Raw genomic sequence first — 19,044 nt, 5'->3', positions numbered from 1 at the left:
ATTTAAATTTCAGTTTTGTCCAGATTTTTAGTAATCACCCATTAGTAGATTGAAATCTTGTTGATTTAAAAACTAAAATAAAAGTTATTAGTATGGTTTTGTTGTTTTTACATAATTTTTAACTTATTGTTTGTCATTTTTCAGTGTTTAAAGGGGTGTTTTGTTGAATTTGCATTGTATAAATAGGCCATTAATAATAACAATCAAATATATCATTTTATTATAGTGCTTTTATAGAAAATGAAACTTATTTATTGAACCAAGGAGATCTTAGAAATTGGAAGTATCTTGGAATATTTACGATGGTTAGCAGCTGGTCTGTTGAAAGTCTCAAACTTCAGGAGATACAGTAATAACAAAAATAACTTTGTTTGATTAATGGACAAGTTTTATGATTTGTTGAAAGAGAGGTCAGAAATTTTGTTAGTGTTGCATATGAACTCAGTGGATCATAGAACGGGAAAAACATGTGTGCACAAATTTTTTTTTGAGACACCCTATTTACACATTTAGTTTTTATTTTAACAAACAAAAAATTTTAAGGTAAGAAATCCTGCATTAAATCCACAATTTGGCTTTCACTTTTTTGAATCGTTAATCCATAAATCTTAGAATTTTTTAATACAATTTGCGCATTTGCCTCTTTTTCTCAGTTTCCCTTCACTATTGGTCTGTAAGACTTGATGACTAACTGCTCAAGTCAGCTTTGTGGTTTAGCATCCTTTGGAATGGCGTTGACTCACTTTCAGACAATTAGGCGATTTTTCTTATACCAATCCATTATTTCTTTGGATAATAGGTGCCATATCTGGCCAAATTAAAGTTTATGTTTTTTAATTAGAGGGAGGAGTGGTTTTTCCAAACATTCGCATGTAAATCTAAAATCAAAGTTTGATTTGTTATGAAAAGAAAACTTTTAAAGCCATAACTGGAAATAGCCTGTCTTACAAGGCACTTATAACCAAGTTTTAAGACTCAAATACTTTAATTTATCAGACACTAAGATTTTAACTGATAATAATATTGATTATCTGTAGCATCAATTGATCTCTTTGACAGTAAGTTTTAAATTATTTTTATAATTGCACCAATTTTTTTTCCAAAAGCTTTTTCAATAGCCTCAAGTGACCTTTTAAATTTTTTCTAAGAATAAAGTAAACTATTTATTTACTATTAGTGCATTTTTATATTTTATTTTTTGTTTAATAAAAATATGTGTTTATTTTCTAGTATGTGGCCCAAATTATTTTAAGAATGATGATGCGAATGTTCCATGTCAAGCTTGTGGTGCAAACTCTGTTTTTTTAATAACTTCATGTATTTGTTTGACTGGTTATTACAGGATTTTTGGTGAAGTAAACAACTCAGCAGCTGCATGCTATAGTAAAAGTTTTTCTTTTTGCTCTTTATTTTTTTCCTTGAATTTTTTGAGATTTATATAAAGATACTGTGAGAGATTTTCACAGAAGATATATTTGTAGAATTATTTTTCACATTCAAAGACCCAAAATTTTGATTAATTAACAAATTTTGCATAAAAATTTTTTTTTTATGTTTATTATTGTTATATTTGTTTTTTATATTCTTATTTTTGTAATTTTTGCCCCTAAATTGCAAAGTATTGGTCTTTATCAAATATATCTTTCTGTGAATATATCTTCCAATTAGGCAAGCAATATACTATCAAAATGATATATTTTTCAGAGCCTCCATCACCACCAAAAAATATTACAATACAAAATATTACTGAGCAATCTGCTTTTATAGAATGGGTTTTACCAGAAGATTCACCATTTCAGGGATATTTTTATATAGAATGTTTGAATTGTTCAATTCAAGATAACTTTCCTAAGAATACAACTCAAAATCAAATTTTTTTTGATAAATTGGATTCATTTACTGAATATAGCTTAACAATAAGCTATATAAATAATATTTCACAATTAACAGGAAAATATGAAAAATATGCCGTTAGCTTTCAAACGAAATTTGGTGGTAAGATTCTGTTTAAATGTTATAGATTCAAAGTTTATTTAGATTATTAGTTCATATAAATATGTTTAGATAATAATTTTTTTTAGCTCCTGGTCTTGTTCGTGATATAACAGTTAAATATAATAGTGATGGATCTATTATTTTATCTTGGATGCCACCATTGAAAAATAATGGAGGAAATATTAGTTACAAAGTTAAAAAAAATGATGTCGTGTTTGTCACATCTAATACATATTTTGAAATAAGTTCTGCATTGTTTGATAAAACTTATATAATAGAGGTTTAGATTTTTACCTAACATTTTAAGTATTTTTACATTTTTAAATAAATTAAATATTTTTTGATTTAACATTTTTCTAAAATTCCATTAATTTTTCTAGTTTAAAATAAAAAAAAAGTCTTGTTTAAATAATTTTCAATTTCTTTTGAATTGTATTAACTTTTTTACTTAATTACTTCATAATTACAATCACCGTTTAATAATTTTATTTAAGTTAGATTATTTTTGTTTTTTTAAGTAAAGGAAAAAATTTTTTTCATTAGATTATGTGTTTTGTTGGAACAAGTAATGATATTCAAATTGCTGGACCTATTTTTAAAAAAACTATTACAGTAAAAGGCACATTAAAACTAAGCGTTTTGATCGGTGGTGTTTGTGGAGCAATTGTTTTAATTATACTACTTGTTTTTTTTATTATTTGGAAAAAATTTCATCAGATTCCTACTGAAGTTGTTAGACTTGAAGATGGAACAGGTTCCTTATTAAATTTAATTATGTTTTTTTTTGCTATATTGATTTTTTTTTTAGTAGTAGCATTATTATTTAATGAAGAATCGAAAGTATTTATTATTATTTAATATTACTATTTCAGATTATTTTTTAATATGCTAAATAGTGTGAAACATTGTTTTGTTAGAATTTTTTAATAAACTCTGGATGTATTTGTTTACATCTAAAAAACATCTTTTTTTTTCTTCATCTTAACAGTTAAACCGGATTACTATATAATCAGTGGGAAAAAAATTTATGTTGACCCTACAACATACAACAAAGTTGAGGATGCAGTCCAAAAATTTGCAATTGAGATTGATCGTAAAAATATCAAGTCAGGAAAATTGTTAGGTAGTGGTGAATTCGCTGATGTTTACAAGGGAACTCTAATAAAAGATGGAAAAAATATTGCTGTTGCCATTAAGAGGCTAAAGGTATTAACTACAACTATAAGATAGTCTGTGAAAAATGCAATTATATACATACGAATTTCTTTCGATACTAAATTTTAATTTTATTTTTAAAAAGAAATTTTTGCTGGATTGTTGTGCCCAGCGTTTTCAGCTTAAAAGTTATATATATATATATATATATATATATATATATATATATATATGTATATATATATATATATATATATATATATATATATATATATATATATATATACATATATATATATATATATATATATATATATATATATATATATATATATACATATATATATATATATATATATATATATATATATATATATATATATATATATATATATATATATATATATATATATATATATATATGTATGTATTAGAGCAATCTAAAATTTTTAACTTCAAAACTTTGGTTGTCCTCAAGCATACTTTTGTTTTATTTGACAACAATAATTATTGGCCAAAATTTGAAGCAAATTGGATAATATTTAAGATTGCCATGTTTTCTTACATTTTGGTTTCAGATTTTACAAAAAGTACAAAAAAAATTATTTTTACAACTTATTATTTTATATTACAGAATTATTATCAATTAGTTAATATTACTTAGAGTGATGTTATAGATATTATTTAGTTAGATGGATGTTTGTTGTTTAAAAGATAATAAGTATAGTGCAGTATTATAGTTTACAATAGTAAGTACATTATACTTAGTATAAGTATGTACAGTAGTACTGCATACTAATACTATGCACAAGGCAATCAAAAATTAATTATCTTCATCAACAGTCATCTTCACAAGAAGGACTTTGATATATCTGAAAATATCTTCCAGTAAGGATCAACTAATTGGAAAAGAAACTGCATTTGGTTTTCATCTTTTCTATTAAATTTTATTTTTATATTTTATAGTATTATTTTGAATTAAAGAATGTTATAAGTGCTATGCTTCACTGAAGACCTTTATTTGACAAACCTTGTGCTTTATTTCAAGATATGTAGAATCCATTTCCCACCTTTCTTTTATGAATCTGCTTTTTCTTTGTCATTCTTCAAAATTAAAAAGTTCTGTGGTGTATTTTGTGATGAAGGAAGACAATAGATTGTGACAATCGAATGTGACAGCATCAAGTTTTTTGAGAGATATTTGCCTTGGCTTTTGTTTCATGTTATTTCTATGTCTTTCTTAGAGTTATTGTCAACACAGAAATCAAAAAAAGCCAATCTTAATAAATGTTCAGAAAAATTCCAGGGGTGCCGATTAAAAGTTTTTGCTGCAATGATTGCAATTGTATAGTTTGAATATTCTTGAATCAGTTAAAAAAGCTTGGCATCATTGAATGATGCTCCTTCAGCTAATTGAGCTTCATTTTGAAATTTTTCTATATAAATGCCATATATTTAATAACTGTTCATATAAATACTACAAAAAGACTATGTCTGTTATTCTTTATTATTCCTTTGCAGTAAACAAATTGATCTTTAAAAATATATATTTTTAGATAATATATATCTTTTGTCATTCAATGTGCATTGTGTCTTGCACCTGGAGCCTGAAACTTTACATTCCATATAAAAATAAGGCGCAAATTCATGAGTTCAAAGTAATCATCCATGGGTTGTTGACCTTTATTTGTTTCACAATAGTATACTAATATTTCTCCCTAAAGTTAAAAAAGTTTTTCAATCCCTGCAGTTAACACCTCCTTGTTGATTGCATTGTTTCTAAAAATGATTAAAAAGTCCAACTTGTGGTTGGCATGTGACCAAGAGCCTAAGCCACTGTGCCAACCACAGAGTGCATGGCAATCAAAAATATTAACACAATCAAAAGATGATACAACATTATCTGTTAGAACTTTCATCTTTTTGTTGTTGTTGTGCTGGAAGCAGAAGGAATCTGATATTCAACATCATCCACAATTACTTGCACTCACATGTCAAATTCCATTTTCAAATCAGTTATTTAGTTAGGGTAAGTTGACTGGTTTAATGAATAATATGAATAATTGTATATTATATGTATTTATATATAATATTTAATATAATATTTATAAAAAACATATTTATATAAAACATGGCAAACCCTTAAGTTGCTTCTATTAGTCTATTTTTTGATACACATGATCCTAGGTGATAAAGGAACACATATATGTATTAACATGCAGAGAGATAGCAGTTTTATCTAAAAAAGGTAGAAGTTTCAGACGATAAAAGTAGAAAAACTTAGAAAAAGTGCATTACAGATGACACGAATATGCTTCAGTTAAGGAAAGAAGATGCTCGAGAACATGAATATAAAAGGAAAAGCATTATGAAAAACATACAATTGTTTTTCTCTCTCTAATAAGTTGTATCTTTATAATATCACCAAAAAAATGTAACTTAAAATATCAAGGAGGGTTTGTTTCCTTAGGTACCAATTTGACAACATTTTTGAGATAAATTAGACATGGTTATTATGGGCATTTCATAATTTATGAATGTATGAATGACCACTAGGGTTATGACTTTTTTGTGACCCCATGTTCTTGGGTCATAAATCAATGAGTATTTGCTTAACTCTTTTCACGCTCGCCCACATACCCGCAAAAACTTTGGGAAGTTCATAAAAAAGCGCTTGCCAAAAAACTAAAAGCATTTTAATTAAAAAAAACTTTCAACCAAAATGCCAATAATTCTGACTTTTATTCTAGGCAATTCATTCCCGCTAACATAAAATGAAAAAATGCTTTCTCAGGAATCCTTAAGAAAATAATAATGAAAAAATGCTTTCTCAGGAATTCTCAGGAAAATAATAATATTCATAAATATAAATAAAGGAATCCTTTATTTATATTTATGAATATTATTATTTTCAGTATATTTAGGTTCAAAATTTCTTTTTAATTGTTATTTATCATTACTTATCATGTTTACATCATTTCATGTAAAAATTTATACTAAAATTAAATAAAAATGGATTTTTTTTTTAAAAGGCATGGAATCGCCCTGATTTTGTACATATGTAAAATTTTCAAAAAATATTTATTTTTTGTTTTGTCTTTTGTTAGATTTTAATTTTATATCCGCAGTTTGCTTAAATGTGTAAATAAAAGGAGTTCTTGTACTATTTTCTTGTTTTGAATTTTGTAAGGGTTTTTAAGCGTTTTTTAGAAGTAGGGGGTGCAATCACCCCAGTTTACCCTATATATTAAACAAAAGATTGTGTAGTATCCAGCTTAATTAATGCGTAATATACAATTCTTAATAATGTTTTCTTAAACAAAGTATTGACTTTGTTTAAGAAAACATTATTAAGAATTGTATATTACGCATTAATTAAGCTGAATACTTTTTATTATTATTAGATAATATATATATATATATATATATATATATATATATATATATATATATATATATATATATATATATATATATATATATATATATATATATATATATATATATATCAGAATACATTTTAGATTCATATCTCATTACAGGTGTCATAAAGATCTTGAAGGCAGTTGATTGCTCATTTTGCACACTGATTGGTTCTAGAGATTTCAAGTCTCAATGGTTCCTAATTCCAAAACTTTTTCTCTGAGTTTAATGCTTTTTGGTGACCATGCAATCTGCTACATAACTTCCAATAATCATCTGTATTGCACATTTGGTCTATAAAACAATGGCCTGCCTATATGTAAGAGATAAATCTACAAATATTTAGTATCGAATCTCTTCTCTCTGGTAGAAGAAAAATGCCAAAAAAGCTAGTATTGCTCAGGAATTCCATATTACATTATTTAATTTAGGTATTTTGTGAAACTTTACTTTAGGAAATACTCCAGATTCTTCAAAAAAGCAGAGTTCCTGAGTTAAACGAAATAGAAATTTCATATCATTGTGCCATCCTGCTGTTTCAGTAATCACTTCTTTATTATTCTTGAAATTTTGCCTGAGTTGTTTGTAGCTCTTTACAAGTTTTGGGATAATTGGATATTCAATATTGGGTGACATGTCGTTTCCTCCAACTTTTTCATCCATTACTACGTTAAGGACTTGGTCAAGAACATAATGTTGACAACCAATGAATTGTAGTTCTTTCAGTTTCTTTTCAGTAAAACATCTTTGACCAAAATGTAAATTTAATTTTTACCATTAATGTATAGTGCACTTTTCAAACCACATACATGGAACTTGAACCACAAAACTTGAATTTGTGTGCAGTTGAAATTTAATGCGAAAACGTCCTGTTTGTAATTTTGTTAAGATTTTAATACAAGTTTTCTTGGTTTAAAAAGTTTCCTTGAACAACAAATTAGTTTAATTTCTTCATTGTTGGATTTTCTTTTTACTATAAGGAGCTTTCTTTTTATAATATTTTGGAGTTTTTTTTTTCTAGAATTTTTTTTTCTTGAGTACTTTTAGTACTGAAAACTACTAAAAAATTTGCAAACAACTTTGCAAAAAAATTTTGGTTTTAATTAGCAAAAAAGTTTTAGTTTGCAAAAGATATCCCACAATTTCAATTAACTAAATATGGTTAGTTGTAGTTATGGGATATCTTGTACAGACAGGTTTGTTAGCAATAATACTTTGCCTAGAGTGACATAAAAGATTTGTAAACAAAAATGATTTTACAAAGATATATTGTCAAGTTTTGCTTGATGCAATGCTCAGCTAAAATATAAATAATTATCATTTATATAAATTTAATAAATTTTTACATACTTCATTAGCTTAATAGTATAAAATCTTTTAAAAGATTTTAAAAATTTATTCTGAATAATAAAAATGTTATTATGCTCAACTAATTTTAATTAATAATACAAAACTTAATAGTAGCATTGCTTGTATTTATATGCAATATTTTGCAACATTTTATTAATGTTCATATTTCTGGTCATGATACTAAACTAAAACTGTTGGTGCAGATGAGATTCTTTAGCTTTGGTAAAAACAACTTAGCTAGGATAGCAAGGGTAAAAATCAGTAAGTTTTCAAGTTGTAAATAGTAACAACTTGTAGTATTACATTAGAAATATTCAGATAGGTCTGCAACAGTTGGGAAGGGTAAAGTGGGTGAAGGGTGTATTGTTGTGAAAATTTACTTTAACTTTTTTATATTGTCATTAAAAAGTGGGAAGTTGGGCATCATGTAAAACCATCCAAATTACACATGGAGTTAAATTTTAAAACAAAGTGAAAATGCCTTTAGTAACTTTTACAACTTCATATAAAAAAAAATGTATTTTTAAGAATTCTTCAAAAATTCAACTACAAAAAAATTTGTTCGGAAAAAATTTTTAACAAAAGAAAAGTTTAATAAAAGAAAGTGGTTGTGAAAAATTCTTCAAAATTTAACAACAAAAAAATGCGTTTGTAAAAAAATTATTCAAAATTTCTGATCCCCCTCCAAAAAGAGGGGGGTCATAAATTTTGAAAATTTTTAAATTAAATTAAAAATCTATCAATGAATTTAAATTTAGTTTAAGATAGTAAAGTTGAAAATTTACTAAAGCACTCATGTTTGAGAAGGGGGATCAAATATTTTAAAAATTGTTGCCTACATGATATATATATATATATATACATATATATATATATATATATATATATATATATATATATATATATATATATATATATATATAATATATATATATATATATATATATATTACTCTACTTAACAAAACCCATAACAGCAGCAACTGTAATATCACAACAGGTTACCTAAAACAGGTAAATTTCCAGCTTTAATGTTTAATGTATTTTTTCAATTTAATTTTACATGTCATATTTACTTTTTTTAAGATTAGTAGCATGATGTATTTGTACGATGAACAAAATTAATTATTGTTACTTTTACAAAACTAATAATTGTTAATTTGTAAAAAAAAAAATTGTGAAATTTATGTCAAAAATATTTTGTTATATTATTTAATTATATTAATCAAGAGTATTATAAATATGTATAATAAAAAATATAATGTATACACTTCTTTTGCAGTATATTAGTTTTAATATATATATTAAGTTAATCTTTTATAACTTTACAAAGTATCATACAAGTTAAACTTTTATAACCTTACAAAAAAAAAATTTATTTTTTGCATAGGCAAAAAAATGATTTTTTATGATGGTTTGACAAAAATATCATAAAAACATTATTTGCAACTTATACGCAAGAGGGCAAGATGTGTTTTTTTACAGAGAAAAAAAACAAAACAATAAATGAAGTTTTTTATTAATAAAAAGTTACTTGAAAAAGAACTGTCTACAAAACCACAATAAATTGAGGAGATCTTTAATTATTTAAAGTGTGACATTTATACATTCGAAGAAAAGCTTTTGAAAAACATTGTTAAAAATTTGTTTTCATCAAAAAGATTTAATTATTGCAAACATGAATCTAATCTCAAAAAACTTAATTCAAAACCTTTGAAAATGATTATTTGTTGAAATCGTTGAGACATTTTGTGCAGATGAATTTAGTGTGGTAAACATAACACTAGACCTTATAAATCCTGTTGAAAAGAATCTTCGTAAAAGATACAAAACAATTTTATGTTTAGAAGACATTTATACACTCTCAATCACATTTTGGGAAAAGCACTTTCACAAAGAAATTGTCAAGGTAATTATCCTAACAAAAAACGGGGACACTCTGCCCGATGATATATTTCTAACTAAATTAGTAATTGTTACATATTTCAAAGGAAATTCAAAAATATAATAAAAAAATAAAAGAAGAACTTATACTATTGAAAGAAAAAATAGTTTTTCAAAATAAACTTAAGGTAAAAAATGAACATTTAGAGATGGATATAAGTCTTTTACAACCATGACAAGTATCAAAATTAAGGCTTGACAGTTATGCATAATGTGAAAATAGAATTAACATAGAGCTGCTACAAAAAGTTTAACTCAATAAATGCATGATAAGCCTTTATTACACACTGAATACAAACCACAACTATTAAAAATATTTGCAAATGTGGAAGCTCAAACTCACTCAATCACAAATCGACAGCAAATTGACTACAAATATTAAAGAAAAAACCAAAATCTATAACAAACTACATGCATCTTACACCAACAATGAAGAAAATAGTTTTACTTTAGTGAGTCGAAATAATAAATCTAATCACAAAACACAATATTGTCCATTAGTTAAAAAACATAGAATGTCAGAGCCAATTTTTGAAACAAAAATTTCTGAAAATAAAACAATATTTATTTATATTATATTAATTACGAATTATTTTTTTGCCTTTTGTAGGCAAAAGAATAATTCGTAAATATGATATTTTTGTCGGAGGGGTAAGCAATCAAAATACTGAAGAACTTTTTAAAAATTACCTAGAAACATAAATAGAAATTATACCAACCAAATTATACCAGAAATGCATTTTTTAATCAAAAACATTTGTTTCAAAACATTATTATACTTTATGAAGATGGTAATATTTTTGCAATCAATCTTTAAAAAAATCAGGCTAACATTACCATTATTGGCATTTATCTCTCATCATTGCATAATAATCAAACATTGCTGGAGGAATAAGAGTCAGTTAGATATGATTTCAGGAGTTATTAATAACTATGAGGGTGTTGCTAAAGTTATTGTACTTTGCAACTTTCAATCTCTTTCTCATGGAATATATGATTTATTAAAGAGAGCTAGCTTATCAAAAAATAACTACTCTATGATTTTATCAAAATTTATTAAGTCGAATAAACTAGAATTAGTGGATGTAACAATAGGCTCTGGAACGAAGATAACATATAACCATTATACATTACCAAACAAATTTTACATAAATCACATAGCTTTCCCAAGGAATACACCTTTTGTGTTTTCCAATTGTTTTAGAATTCCTATTTTATCTCAAAGTATGAGTGATCATTTACCAGTATCGATTGAAATTGGAATTACTGGACAATCTCCTCAAGAAAACATTCATAAAATAACAGACAAGTACAGCATTCTAAACTATGCCTGGAATAAACTTGATTTTTTACACTAATATAATGATTGTTTAAATACTAATTTTAAATGTCACAATTTTATGAATGACAATTACGATGAAAAACTTATCAAAGTATATAATATTATTGCAAAATTTGCATCTGAGGCACTTAGGCCTCAGATATTTATCCAAGAAAAAACCGTTTTTGCTTTCAAAATCTTGGTGGACACCTGAGTTAAGTTATAGTAAAAATATTCTTGCATTTTATTTTAAAAAGATTTAAACTCAATAATTTTTAATTGATATTGGATGAAATTATAAAAATACAAATCCAAAAATTTTTGAAATACTTTTATAAATGTAAAGAACAATGCTAACTCAAAATTGTACACCATAAACAATAATAAAATAAAGACTCAATCATAAAAGAATTTGCCAACAGTTTTGAAAATTGCCTAAACACTAAAAAAATCACATATACTTCTAGAAATGTTTTGAAATTCCACCTTGTACAAATTTCGAAAAGGTAATAATATCTAATGATAATATAAAAACGGTTATTTCTTGCTTAAAGCTGTGAAGCACTAACAGAATGGCTCAGAAAATTCTTTAATTTTTCTATTAATCATGGACAGACCCCAAAATCGAAGTCTATATCACTAATTATACCACTCACTAAATTGTATAAAAATTCTTTAATCGATTTAAATAACAAGCGCGAAATTAGCATCATTCCAATTTTTATGAAACTAATAAAATATCTTATCCTACTAATAGGGATGGCAAAAATCCCGGAAATTCTCAATCCCGGGATTTCGGGATTACAAATTTGTCCCCGGGAAATCCCGGGATTGAATGAAAAACTTACAATCATAGAAGATAAAGCCTGCGAAGAACTTTTAATTATCAAACACTATTATATGATTAATTTAACTGATGAAGTAAAGTAATTTAAACTATAAATAACACCTTTAAACGATAACACAAAATAACAATGTTTAAAAATAATATAAGTATACATTAATATATAAGAGTTATAATTCGTTTTGAAAGCTCCACCTTAAAAAACTCAAAGCGTCCATCATTTCATCGTTTAATCATGTTCGATTTTTAAAGCATAAAAACCCAGCAGCTGAGAATGCTCGTTCAGACTCTACACTTGTTGGTCGTATAGATAGAATATAGTTATACACTTTTTGAAGGTGATCACCTCTTGTGCCACCACTTTCAGATAAAAACATTTCTTTTTGAATCTTAGAAGTTATACTTTCTACCCTTATAGGTGTTGTTCGTATAGCTATCAATCCTTTTTCCATAACTTCGTTTAATTGTTCACTAATTGTTTTGACTTTCTTATCACCTTCGTCGCTTCTTAAAACCTGGTTTAGCTGAACATCACAACTGCTGCTGATGCTATATCTGCGGGATGAAAACGCTTTATCATGCTTACTATAATCTTTTTATTTTGATTACTTGTATTTGGTACAAAAATATCTGTGATTTTCGTTGATGTAACCTGGCCATTATGAAGATAATAAACTAAGCTACTTAATGGTGTTCTCCTCTCTTTAATTCGGTGACTCAAAGCAGCATACAGTTTATTCCCGATTTCAGATTTTGTTGTTTTATTTTGGTCAACATAAACTCTAATGCAATGTCAGCTGTAATTAAAGTTGCGTCTCGTCGACAAAGTGCTTCCACAGTGGCTTTAACAGGAGTCAAAAGTGCTACTAAATCAGATACAATTTTATATTCATTTTCGTCCATCTTAATTGAATCGTCAATTTTGGAATCCAATTCTAAATCTAGAAATGCCTTTTTAACACAATATTTTAATTTATCAAATCTTTCAAGCATAAGCAATAAGCTGCTCCATCGGGTTTTACAATCCATAATCAAATGGATAACCTTTCCAAACTCAATTTTTACGTACTTTTGTAAATAATTTTTATTTTTGGTTGGGGATCTTTTAAAGATTTTTACAATTTTCCTGACCTTTGTTATAACAGGTCCAAAAACTTGGTGTTTAATAGTAACCTCAGAGGTTTCATTAAACAAAAATGAATTATTTGAATCTTGAATACAATCTTCCTCTTCAGAAGCATAGTCATTAATACAATCATTATCTTTTTCTTCATCACTGTGGTTCTCTAAACTTGCAAAGGTAGTGTGCTCATCATCTAAAATTTCGTCGATTTCCAAGTAATTGGGGTCATTTTTATAAAGAACTGATATTACTGCCAGCTGTAGAGCGTGGGCAAAGCATAGTTGTTGATCACTTTCTATAATTTTTCCAAGTTTCTTCATGACGCTTGCACCATCCGTGGTAATACCAATGATATCGTCCTCAAGTTTTATTTTAAAATTGTTGAGTCTTTCGTTTAGAAGTGAAACGCACTTTTCTGCTGGCATAGATCCTAAAATGCGAATCAAACCTAAATTCCAATAACTTTTCAACTCGTGTACGTTCACATTCATGTATCTGCAGTTTCCAAAAGAAGTCCACTCATCAAGCGTTAAGGAAAACTTGAAGCCTCTTGATATTTGATCAATTATTTCCTTTATAACTAGTTTTTTAACCTGTTCATAGTAGTCTAACACCATTTTTCGAATAGTGTTTTGGGACATTTTTAAAGCCTCGTGCAACTAACCCAGCTCGTATATCAGAAGAGTTGCAAATTGTATTAAATGATATACCATCTTTTGCTGCCATACGGGCAAATACTTCAGGTAGGCATTCATCTTTTTTCGATGTTGTTGGAAAATAACTTGTGATTTTCGGTTTTTTATTTTTCGGTTCTAATAATTCTTTTGAAGTTGAAGGTGTCGTGGATAAACTTGATTCCTGCGATGTTAATTTAATTTTATGTATGGAAAGTAAATCGGTATGAAGACGTTGAACCACCAGCAATTTTTAATATTTTTTTGCATGTAATTACTTTGCATAAGGCTGTTTCATCTGCTCCTTTTAAAAAATGTTTCCATATGAGATTTGTGCTGTTGAATTCAGCGTAGTTAGTCATGATATTAGGCTAATTTCTATCTTATTGAAAAAAAAAGTTATATTTTAAGCTATTTATTGACTAATTATCTTTATTCATAATTCAAAATGAACTTATGTGAAAACAATTATACTTCGAATTAATAAATAAAGTTTATTTAATATACTTTCCGTATTTGATAACTTTTAATGTTAAAGAACTTGTGACAATCACGCCAACGTTAAGAATTTAAAAAATAAAAGGAAAACATTGCATGGAGAAAAAGCAGCTCAACAAATTTTATAGCGAAAATTTAGACATTTTAAATAAATAAATTAAGTTTAATCAATTTTTGTTTTTATTTATTGTTTATTACAATCCCGAAATCCCGGGAAATTTTAGAGACTAATCCCAGGATTTCGGGATCATGAATTTATCTGTAATCCCGGGATTTCGGGATCCCAGGATTGCCATCCCTACCTACTAATCTGTCCAAAAATAAATGAAGCTCATCCTCTTCAATTTGGTTTTACTAAAAATAGCTCAACCCTACACACTTAGTTTGTATTAGTGAAACAATCAAACACTACAACAACAACAACAACTCACCTGTCTATCTTTGTTACCTAGATGCTGAAAAAGTGTTGACAGCTGCAACTAGGATATTCTGTTTAAGAGACTGTGCAGTGATAAAAAATATTCTTTGTATATTGTTAATATCATATCGTCATTATACTATGAAAGTCGTGCTTCTATTTCTTATCTAAGTTGCAAATCATATTCATTCTATCTAACGGAAGGAGTAAAACAGGGATCTATTCTCTTATTTGTAGAGATCTATTGCCTCATTTGTATAACATTTACACTTTACAAAATAAAAGCATTGTAGGTACATCAATAAATGGAAATTATACAGGTGTTGTAGCATATGCTGATGATTTATACTTCTTAGCTCAACTCTCTCTGGCCTTCAAAAGCTAATTAATACCTGTAATATATACACAAAAGAGAATTGCGTAAAATTAAATGCTGACAAAACTGAGTTTATGCTAACCTGAAAAAAGAAACTAAAAACTGCACAATAACAATCAACAACCAACAAATAAAACTTAATGATAAACTTAGTTATTTAGCCTTTACATGGGATACAAAGTCTTCACTTTTGGCCTCATTTAATTGTTTAAATATTGATCGCCGAAAAACCATTTTCTGGGCAGTAATCCAAACTGTAATTCAATCAGGAATCCGTTTTACTCATTCAAACTCTATTGTCCAGTTATATAAAACTTTGGCTGTTCCAACACTAACTTATGGTCTTGAGCTTTGTGAACATAAAAAATACTAATGCAAAAGCTTGATATAAAAAAGCGCACTCAAGTCCACAACATTTCAAAACATAGCAATAATTATATTCATCCCTTATTTTTTATTAAGGATTTATCAATACTTACACTACAAAACAAGCTAAACTTATTTATTCGCCAGACGAACAACAAAATGGCATTTAATATTGTTAAGTTGCAGCTAAAAAACAAAACAGCCCCACAACTTTTTTTTGATAGTGTCAAGAGATTGTGCAATAGTCATGAACTAAATCTAGAAAAAATAATGCAAAGTAAAAAAAAAATCATTGGCTTAAAAAATGAAATACCTAAAACGGATCTTCAAATTCTTAAATGAGCAGTTGAGTGCTGGAAGTCAAAAGAACAAAGAACAATCTTCAATGACATTCTTGAAAAATTAATTCCTAGATGATCGTGTTTAAAAGAAAATCTTGAGAAAAAAAAAACAAAAAAACTTAAAGATTTTTTGTTTATTCTGAACAAAACTTTAATTTACCTTACTTGTATCGTGGGTGTTTAACAAATATATAAATAAAATTTTAAAAATATATTTTGTTTTATTTATATTTTTGAAAGCAATTTATATTATTTATATTATTCCTATGTGAAAGAAATATATAATTCTTTGTGAGTGTGATATATTTCCCTTTGTGAAGGGAATGAAATATGTGTACATACTCACAATTTTTCATTTTTTTCTATTAAATTTAGTAAAATAATTCATAATGAGTTTCAGTTTTATAGGTTAAAGTTTTATTTTTTTTTATAAAAATTTTTTAATTTAAATTGAAACTCATTTGTTTCAATTTAATTCCAATTTCTTTTTTATTTAATTTTCTCCAAACCTGACATTTTATTTGTTCTAAAATCCTATAGGGTGCTATAAGACTTTTTGACTAAAAATGACTTTTTTATTACACATTTGTATTATTTATTTTATTTTTAATAACATGTTTGTATCATTTGTTTTATTTTTTAAGTCTAATGCTTCCAAAAATGATCGTGATGACTTTTTTGGTGAAGCTGCCATTTTGGGTCAGTTTAATGATCAGAATGTTATCCATTTATATGGAGTTCTGCTTAAAGGTGTAAGAAGTTATTATATATTTGATGAATATTGGAAAAACCATTTAAATTTATATTAAAAATGCTAAACTTTTATTTAAATCAGATAGTCCAAATGAAATTGTACTAGAGTTTATGGTTAATGGTGCTTTGGACAAATTTTTGCAGGTAATTCATATTTTGTGGGTAATTCCGCATCAAATCACCCAAAATTTTTGAAATTTTGAACCATGGGTCCTAAAATTTTTTAAAAACTTCATTGGCTGTTGCATTTTAAAAAGAAAAGTCAACACATAAAATTTCAAATAAAAAAGTTGAGCTGTTGACAAGATACTGCAATTTGAATATTGACCTGGTTTCCCAAAATGACCCGGTGTTCATAACATTCTGAAAAAACACTTTTCTTAAAAAAATTAGAAATAAAAATGGTAAAAATAAAATAAACATATATGTTTTTTAAATGTACATAAAATGCTAAAATATAAAAGGAACATGCTTAAAAGTTAATAAAACAACTAGTGTCTATAAACCAACTTTGGGGCCCAATATCTCAAAACACCCCTGTCAATTTTTTTTTTTTTTTGCTGTTAATATTTTCAGCTGCTTATCTTACTAGGCACAAAAAATCTAATTGGAAAAACAACTGAAAAATATGGAACCTTAATTTCAAAGATATAAAATTTTCAATAAATTATTTAAAAAAAACTTGCAAATAGAATTCTGGAAAATATTAAATTTAGTTTTTCGACTCTTTTGAAGAAAAAAACAAAATAATTTTGTTATATCTAAGTCTTAATTATATGATAACTTAGTTATTTGATCTTAACTACTTAAAAAAACATCCATATAAAAACTGACTAAGTGTGATATTGATGTGCATTTATTTTTAAAATTTTGACAACTATACTTGTAAAAGTTTATAAAAACTAGTTTATAAAAAGTTCAGCTATAGAACTTATTAGCAAAATTGTATTTAAATTCTAACAAATTAACAATTTGATATATATATATATATATATATATATATATATATATATATATATATATATATATATATATATATATATATATATATATATATATATATATATATATATATATATATATATAAATATATAGATTATATATATATATATATATATATATATATATATATATATATATATATATATATATATATAGATTATATATATATATATATATATATATAAAATTAACAGTATATCTACCAGTGTAAAAGTGTAAAAATATATATATATTAATATATACTTTTTCAATTTGTGTTTTCCAAAACATAAACAATGTTTTAAACAATTGTGCAGATAAGCTTTATAGAATTCACTTTTAGAAAATCTCAAGATAAGAAGTAGTTTAAATATTGCTCCTGGGAAGAAACTTTGCAAACCTTGTAAGCAAAAGATTGCCAGAAAAGCAAAACTTAAAGAAGAGAAGCAAAGTCAGGGTGAACTAGATGAGAGTTTTCTAAAATCATCATTAAAATCAAATCTCCTCTAAAATCTCATTCAAAGTCATCAAAACATATACTCTCAGAAGGAAAGCGAAAAGTTGCACACATCAACAAAATGGTAAGTAGCGTTACTAGAAAAACTGAAAGTCAAGTCAATGTTCCCTCAAAACTGTGTTATGAAAAACTTACATGAAAAAGAAGGCTGAAAGTTTTAATTATGAGCTTGATAAAAGAAAAAATTCTATGTTCTGACTAAAGGACTATTGTCCAACTTCTAACACTGGCCCCCAAAAATTGGTTGATATTTGAAGTACAAAATAACTTTGCGTTTACAGATTACCAAGCAAAGATGGCTTGAAAAATTTTTAATGAAAAAGGATTGTTAGCTATCTCTCTGTTGTATAAAGGTAAAGTCTTACACAAAGAAATAAAAGATTCTGTTAAATTGTTTTATGGCTCAAGTGTTTTATGTAGAACTATGCCTGGAAAAAAAGATGTTAGCATTCAAAAGAACGTTTATAAGTAAAAAAAATAGTAATAAGTTACTCAAAATTTGCCTCATTTAGACTAAGGTAGTGCATTTTACAAGGTGCAAGTGGTACACATTCTGTTTGTGTTTGTTTTTATCACCAAAACGCCATATTGCTAGAATATTGAACTAAAGTATAAGGATTTACTTTCAAAAACTGTTTACTCAGTAGAAAACAAAAAATGCATGCTTGCACAGTATGATAATTGTCCTGGTAAAGAACCCCTCACCAAATATTTGTATGAGATTTTTGGAGAATAAGAAGATGATTTTGAGACTACAAGCAATAGCAATCTACTGATTGTGCAACACTATTGAGTTTAACATCAGATATTCCAACATTTGTTGAACTCTTAGTATCTTGCTTTGAAAAGCTACAAGCTCATTCTTTTATTGCACACTCTGAATCACAGTACCTTAACCAACTAAAACAAAATATGGATCAATCAAACATTATCATTATTGGCAACTTTGCTGAAAATTATGCTTTT

General features: G+C 26.3%; 1 protein-coding gene across 1 annotated transcript in view; it reads left to right on the top strand.

Annotated features, from left to right (window-relative positions):
- Positions 1-1,223: 1,223 nt before the first annotated feature.
- LOC100204287 (ephrin type-A receptor 4-A-like) overlaps positions 1,224-19,044 on the top strand; it is a gene marked incomplete at both ends in the record, with an annotated part of 40,178 nt that continues 22,357 nt past the window's right edge. The window contains 7 exon segments of the mRNA NM_001309788.1: positions 1,224-1,383; positions 1,705-1,995; positions 2,082-2,275; positions 2,539-2,743; positions 2,984-3,201; positions 16,472-16,577; positions 16,663-16,724. Coding sequence (NP_001296717.1) covers positions 1,224-1,383; positions 1,705-1,995; positions 2,082-2,275; positions 2,539-2,743; positions 2,984-3,201; positions 16,472-16,577; positions 16,663-16,724 — 1,236 coding nt within the window.

This window comes from Hydra vulgaris, chromosome 06 (assembly GCF_038396675.1).
Source record: "Hydra vulgaris chromosome 06, alternate assembly HydraT2T_AEP".
In the NCBI taxonomy this organism is placed as follows: domain Eukaryota; kingdom Metazoa; phylum Cnidaria; class Hydrozoa; order Anthoathecata; family Hydridae; genus Hydra; species Hydra vulgaris.
The sequence above is the reverse complement of the archived record's forward strand: the minus strand, read 5'-3'. Positions and strand labels throughout refer to the sequence as shown.